Genomic DNA, 7,646 nt, shown 5'->3' with positions numbered 1-7,646 from the left:
CATCTTTTTCACAATGGATAGTTTTGTTTAATATGCATATGGGCAAACCATAAACATGTGTGTCATCTGTATTTGCACACATACAGGGAGAGTAATCAAAATGATACATGGCTGTAACCTGCAGGGTGACATTGGTTTGGATGGCCCGAAACATCATTTCTGACCCTCCACAGGGAAGTATTTCATTTTAGAGGAGAGGACTCCAGATAATTTGTCCTCTGGAACACTCAGGGGGACTAGAATATACCTGCAATTTGAATTTGATATAATTTCATCACTACATGGCCCTTTATATGCCCAAGAAAATTCTTTGCATTAATTTTTTATTGAGCCTAACGTGGTTAAGAGGATGTGTTCATGGGAAAGGAGGAGCCTTTAGCTCTTGTACCAGAAGACTAATGGTATTCCTTGAACTGTCACTCCCAGACTTCACATCTTATGGCCTTCTAATTTACAGCCCTAAAAAAAGTGGCTGAAGCTGTAATTCCATGAAACAAAAGTTAACTATACTATGCATCCGAAGAAGTGAGGTTTTTACTCACAAAAGCTCATGCCCAAATAAATCTGTTAGTCTTTAAGGTGCCACCAGACTCCTTGTTGTTTTTATGAAACAAAAGTGACACCCAAAGGCTAATTAGGGTAAAGCCAGGTACATTTCCCTGTACTTATCCAGAGCTGTCTATAGCAGGTTTGGTGTTCAGTCCAGGCTCTACTTACATAAATCTTTATACAGAGTAAGAGAACACTTACAGAATGTGACAGGACAGCTTTCAGATAGGTAATACCACTGCTAATCCCATTTGCACTGGGGTTCAGATGGAACTTTCTATTGAACCAAGTGGAATGTGTGCCAGCTGTTCAGATAAATACATAAATGATGATGTATAGATGAATAAAAGCCTTTATTTAGAGTGGCTTATTATTTTAAGAAAACTCCTGCAAGTGTCTTTAAAAATCACTCAATACACACACAGAGTATAGTTAACTATATCAGTTGAGAAGATGGGATTCCATTACTTCAGCATTACTGTACCAGAATCAGTTATGGTCTGATACAAACACAGATATTTTAAAACAGAAGTCTCATTGTGACTCACCCACTTCTGCTCCTTGTCTGTCCTTACTCACCCCATTATATGAACAATAAAAGATGAAATTTATTTTACCCATGTTGCATGAGAAAGTGGAATCCACTGAAAAGGTCAGCCCCATTATTCTCCATGCACAGGGCTACATAATTAAAAAGGCAAGGAAGGAGAGAAGGTAAGATTGGGGAAGGGGGAGGTGTCAATCTATACAAACAAAGATTTTCCTTCTTGGCGTGAAGAAATTTTCTCCTTGCTGCTCCATCTCAGAATTACTCCACTCCCTTTGAGGCAATTTTGGAAATCCAGCTTTCCCTCTCTTTGAGGGATGGGTTGGAAGTGGGCTGTAGGTCAGAGCAGAGACTGGTGGCAGTAACTAAACCACAACACAGGCCCATTTCAGTCTCATGAGAGTTTCTTGCAAGACCCAAAGCAACACAGGCTTAGAAGATAGGAGGCAAAACCACATCTGTGCCTTCATAAAGAAAAGCAGATAGGTGATATGCATATGGAAAAACAAATTCCTGGCTCATGTCTAGGGTCTCTCTGAATACAATTTATCACTGAGGCAAGGCAGTTAACCTGGATCTCACCCACAATCTAAGACTGAATGTCCATGGTGCATCTCCTGGGTCTTAAGATTATTGGGTGTGCACATTGACTCACTGACTGAACCTGTATACATTTATTGATGTCTATAATGCACTTGTGTGGCCAGTTTATTCCCACACTCCCAACAGTCATTTGCCCTTAACACTGAAACAGTAAGTGCAGCTACAGTGCAAAGCTGCAGAGTATAGAGTACTTCAACAAAGCACCTCTCAAATATACGGCTTTCTTCCCAATCACCAAAGCAATGACCTACTGTTTCACCTTCAAAATGCAAAACATTCCCTTTCTAATTAGTGCTTGGAGAATGAAATATTTTAGTCACAGAGCATAAAAATACTAACTATATTTCTGTTCTTGTACAATGGCCTGTTGGCACTAGCTAGAATCTAGAGCCCAAATACTCTGTGGCAATCCCTCGTGATGTGGCAATTAATATTACTCATTTATTTGACCTACACTGTAACTGTGTCTAGACAATGTCCACTGCTGAAAGTCAGTTTTATAGGAGTTACCAAAAAAAAAAGGGGGGGGGGGGGAGGGGAAGGGAAGGCAGAGTTAAATTTTAGTCTAAAAATATATTTTGATGCAGATAAAGCTATGGGGTGTCACAGGGTAGCTGGTCCCTATGGTTAGGCTGAGCCCTGGACCAGAGCCAGTGAGTCCAATCCAGCCAATTAAAGAGGGCTGAGCTACACCTGGGCCTATAAAGGGCTGCTAACTGGGTAGCTGGAGGGGGAATTGATTGAGACAGGCTGTGACCTATCTGGAGGAGGTAAAGTCACACCAGAGTGGAGCAAACTCCAGTGGTGGGGCCCCTGGAGCAAGGGGGCCAGTGGCTGAGGGAGACAGCCCTGAGACTGCTGCCCCCAAGAGGGAGCAGAACTGGCCAGAACTGGGAACCTGCCAGAAATCCCTGAGAGGGGTAGAGCTGGAACCTGAAAGCAAGGACTGAGTTAAGCCTCTTTTTTTCCTGTTTGTTTACCTGGGTTTATTAAGAAAATAAACCTCCTTGAAAGAGACTGGACATGGCAGCGCATACTTTGGAGCTGGGGAGAAGCCTGGCCCAGTGACAGGAGCCAGTTCCTCAGATGGTATAAATCAGAGCTACTCCATGTAAATTGTGTAAATGGAAACTCTGCCAGCTGAGATCTGGCCTATGAACCTTGGTGTATTAAAATATTAGTCTGCACAGAACAAATAGTGAACACACATGAAACTAACAGAACTATAAATAGCATACCAACCTCTCTCTTCCTCCTCCCCTCCATGCTAACATGATTAGAACGGTCACATGGCCTGGGCCTGATTTCCATAAATATATATTTGTATTTAAAAAATAATGCCCTACTTTTCCTTCATAGCTTAACTTCCTAGACTCAAAGATGACAGCTCGGGGAATGTCTGAAGGTTATAGGGGACAAGCAAGGTTTTACTGGTGTGGTAAAACATTGGTTTGGCAACAGGGTTCCATGCAGGCAGCTTTCAGGGTGTTTGTGCAGAGAACCAGCACGAAGGCTATATACTGCGTAAATTCCTGAGGTCCGGGACCGCTAAAGTGGGGCTTAGATGATTTCTTGGGACTTAAGTGGTGCATAACTTGTGCTGACCCTATATCCAGGAGTGAATTTCACCCAAGAGTAAACAAGTGACCGATCGCTAGAAAAAGGACTTACAGAAGAAACCCATTTCAGGTTCAATAGGAGTAGTTGATTTTAAAGGAATAATATTCCCCAGCAGTGACTTCAACCCAAATGTTGTGCTAGTTTAGGAGATCCACAAAAAACAGTTAAAATTTCATTTTAAGCATCAAACATATTAGGGCTATAGAGAGGCTATTTTTATGGTCATAGGAACACAGGAATTGCCGTACTCCATATTATCCATACATAGATCAGACCATCTAATCCAGTAGCCTGACTCAGACAGTAACCTTTATCAATGAAGATATAAAACCCCCATAAATGGTGTGGTGTATCCAAACTGCGCAAATTGCAAAAAGCAAATGGCTTTAATGGTGATTAGCAATGATTTGGGGAAATTCTCTATTTTAATAGTGTACATTATTATTTAAATTAGTAACGTTAATAGTGTCTCTTTACTGGGAGAGAATGCATTCATGCATTAAGTAGGGTAATGGGCACGAGAGATTAGACAGATAAGCCTCCACCTGCTCCACATTCACATTCCATACACAGCTATATAAATAAACCCCAAGAGAAATTTGGGGCCTGTTTTTCAGGAATGCTGAGCCCCCACTGTTACGCTCAAAGTCAAGGGGACCTGGGGATGCTCTGTAAATCAGGTCTTTCGTGAATTTGCTAATCCCTGACTCATGCCTACCTGGTTGTACTTGGATGCCCGGAGATAGCCAATATGGTAAATCTAACAGGTCATAAATTTCCCCCTTCCCTTTGCTGACCTCAGGTGGTTAAAATAATGCAGACACCACTTGTGTCTCAGTTCAGACGCTCCCCCGCTCACACCCATCTTTTTCTTCCTCTTTCCATCGTGCAGTTATAATGTGGGTTCCCAAAGGGAGAGCTGTGTGACGGTTGTCTGTGCGCACTAGCGCAATCCAGAGAGCCTGGGAGAATTAGCATGGCTGTTGTGGCTGACCCTTAATAAGAGGGGATATGCCTTAGGGGTGGTACTGACCCACACTGACAAGAAAGGATTGACTGTGAATATGCTCACAATGGCATTTCTCTCTCATTGCCACCAATTTTTTTTTTTTAAAATAGACACCTGGACAGATGAATGGGGTTTGACCTAGAAAGTCATGCACACAAGAGGTGTACACACCAAATTCCATTATCTGCTAGTGGAATTGGGACACATGTCCCACTCTTGCCAATTTGAATGTTGTTTCTGATCATGGTACAGTGGGGACTGATCCAAAGCCTACTCAAGCCAAATGGATTCTTTCCATTAACTTCACTGGGTTTTGGATCAGGCCCATAGTGAACAGATGGGATAGTGAACAAAGGAAGGAGACTAAAGAAAGAAAAATCCAAACAGGAAAGGATGAAGCACTGCAGAGGCTATACTAAAATACAAAAACAATACACTTTTTCTTTAAAAATATTTTACAAAATAGAATACCTGGAGGAAAGAGTTACTGTACATGGTATAAAACACAAGGCTACACTAGTTTGGTCTCCTTATTTATGTAAAAAAGGAGAGGTTTTTTTTTAAAAAAAACATTTTAATCTTTTTTTAATTGAGTTTTCCTGGTAAATTGCAAAAGTAGCCGTACTATTCTATCCTATTTAGGTTTTTAAGCTAAAGCCATCACTGGGAACTCTGAGCAACCCTTTGTAATAACCAAATAAAACCCAGAAGCAATCACTGGTGGGTTGGCTGGATCACGGAAAGGACAGTTGTGAGTGGAAGGGCAGCCCTGCCATTGGCACAATCTGGGTATTGAGAGAGAAGGAGAATCACCGCACTAGAGGCAGTGTGCATTAGATGCATCAGCATGGTGCTTTAGAAGCAGTATGGTCTAGTGGATAGGGTACTGCACTGAGAGGCGGGAGACTTGGATTCTATTCCTGGCTCTACCAATGACCAGCTGTGTGACCTTGGGCAAGGTATTTCCCCTCTCCGTGTATCTATTCCCCCTCCCATCTTTTTTCTGTCTTGTCTATCCAGGATAGCAGCTTCGGGACAGGGACAGTCTCTCATCATGTGTGTGTACAGTGCCTCGCACAATGGGGACCTGACCTTGGTTTGGTCTTCTAGGTAGTTTTGTAATAATAAATAACTAGAGAGGGAGACCATCAACACTGACCTGAACTGCGTCTAATTGGGAACATACAACAATTTTTTCCCTAAGCGGTTGCTTTAATTCCATGTACTTTTAGTAAAAGGGAGGAGGAAGGGGAGCCTCATTACAGTCTAATAATCATTATAGGGAACTAAGTTTAATTTTTAAAAAAGCATATTTTTTCCATCTTGATTTCAAAGTTCACCAAGAAAACCTGCATGGTCTTGGGAGCTTGGCTCTCCAGTCTGGCTACCAGAGGGAAATTTTGGAAAGCTAATAAATACTATTTACAACAGTAACAGGAGGCTCAGGGGAAGAAGAAGAACCTAGAACAATCTGAGGCCTTGTCTACCTCAAAAAACTGCACCGATGTATCTAAATGGATTTAGAAACTAATTTAATTAAATCCATGCAATCCCCTAATGTGGACGCTCTTATTTTGGTTTAAGAGAGCCTAGTATTGATTTAGTTTATGCCAGTAAGGAATCAACTTAAGCTAAATGGATACAATATACTAGTCATAATCTTATTTAAAAATTTCCACACAAGGGAGTCGCACAGATTAAACTCAATCAGTTTCTAAACTGATTTAGTTAAATTGGTGCAATTGTAGACAAGGCCTGAGAAGACACATGGGCTGACTGAACTTTGCCTGGATCCTTCATAAGGATGGCAACAGTAAGGAAACTTCACCCACCACGTGATAAAGGGGCAGGAAAAGGGGAGAGAGAGAGAGCAGGGAGAAGAGAAAAAAAAAAAAAAAAAAGCAATACTGCCATTGAACAGACTCTCCTGTCTGTGCTGTTGGCTCAATAGGACTAGTGTCTGTTCTCTGCCCTCAGTGGGAGGGATGGGAACTGTGAACACATTTCTCTCCCCATAAAGCTCCAGTGTGCCAGAGTGATGGGCATGGAGCTGTGGCCAAATCCTGAGCAGTGTCACACTGTATCTTTCAGTTTCCTTCTCCCACGTGACCTACCACAAACGTTCCCCCGTGAGTTACATTTATCCTAATCCTCCATTCCATGGCTCTGCCCCTTGATTAGGATATACACACAAACCAACCAGTACACCCTTGTATTACCAGTCAGGGACAGCAGTAAAAGCAGAAGCAGGTTTGTGTGCCCGGAGGAAAGGACAGAACGAGGACAACTGCTGCTGACTCAAGTCACAGACTCTTCAGCCAAATCAGAAGTTGGCAGACTCTCTCTCTTTTGCCCTTTGGTTCCCTGATGGTGATGAGTCCAGAGGAAGGGGTGGGGCTTGGGTTGGAAAGAAGGGAGGATAATGTGGTGGGGAAAGGCCTCTTTTTTAAGAAGTGGCATTGACTCGTCTATCAATTTCAATTATTTTCAGCGTTTCATTCACTTCCAGCTCTGAGCTGATCCTGTGAGGAGAAAAATAAAAAGGAATATTATACCTGTATGCAATCATGCAAAAAGCGCACACCCCACTGAAACTGGCTATTGCTATTACAGTGCCTGTTATTTACCAGGAGCTCACTGGTTGGAACTTGGTAACACATCAAATTAGTCACCTCATGCTAAAATAGATTTGCTGGGGTTAGGGGGTGGGGGCACAGGGTGTCTCATCCTAGTGCTTTAAGAGACGTATCCAAATAAAAACCCATTTGGCACAATAGAAAGGATCTGTTGAAGAGATCCAGGCCTTGAGCAGCAGGGTGGTGGCAGGGCATGCAGAAGTACAGTGAAGGAAAAGACATCACACATCAGTTCTTCAAACCAGAGTGTGTCATTTTCCAGGAGCACCAAATCTCACATTATTTTAAAGGAAAGAATTTAACAAGGAATTCAATGCAACTTTCTGAGGGTGACCCTTCTAGCAATACATGTTCCATCTTCCCAGCTCTGTCCTGCAACAAACTGTAGAGCCATCTTGAGTGCAAAAGGCACCCAGTTCCTCATAACCCGCCCAGTCAGAAATCTTAGTAATCCACAAGCTCATGTTGCCATTCAAATGGCAATGCCCCATGGCCTGCATATTTTTAGATTGCTTGATGATGCGCATTTCCCCTCAGCTTTCAGCACGTAGGCAATGCACCTCCCTCTGGGTTATATTTTACTGATATTTTCCATCCCAAGAAGTTATTATTTGTATAACGCTATACGTGTGTGTCTGTGTGTAATTGCCCGCAAAATCTTTCTGAATTAAGTTAAACCTTA

General features: G+C 42.3%; 1 protein-coding gene across 1 annotated transcript in view; it reads right to left on the bottom strand.

The window, feature by feature from the left end:
- Window positions 1–3,050: 3,050 nt before the first annotated feature.
- Window positions 3,051–7,646, bottom strand: part of CREB3L2 (cAMP responsive element binding protein 3 like 2) — a 110,274-nt gene continuing 105,678 nt past the window's right edge. The window contains exon 12 of the mRNA XM_024195726.3: window positions 3,051–6,850. Coding sequence (XP_024051494.1) covers window positions 6,775–6,850 — 76 coding nt within the window. The 3' untranslated portion in view covers window positions 3,051–6,774. The remainder of the gene's footprint in view (window positions 6,851–7,646) is intronic.

The sequence above is a fragment of the Terrapene carolina genome, unplaced genomic scaffold (genome assembly GCF_002925995.2).
Source record: "Terrapene carolina triunguis isolate 2854851 unplaced genomic scaffold, T_m_triunguis-2.0 Scaffold247, whole genome shotgun sequence".
NCBI classification, from domain to species: Eukaryota; Metazoa; Chordata; order Testudines; family Emydidae; genus Terrapene; species Terrapene triunguis.
The sequence above is the reverse complement of the archived record's forward strand: the minus strand, read 5'-3'. Positions and strand labels throughout refer to the sequence as shown.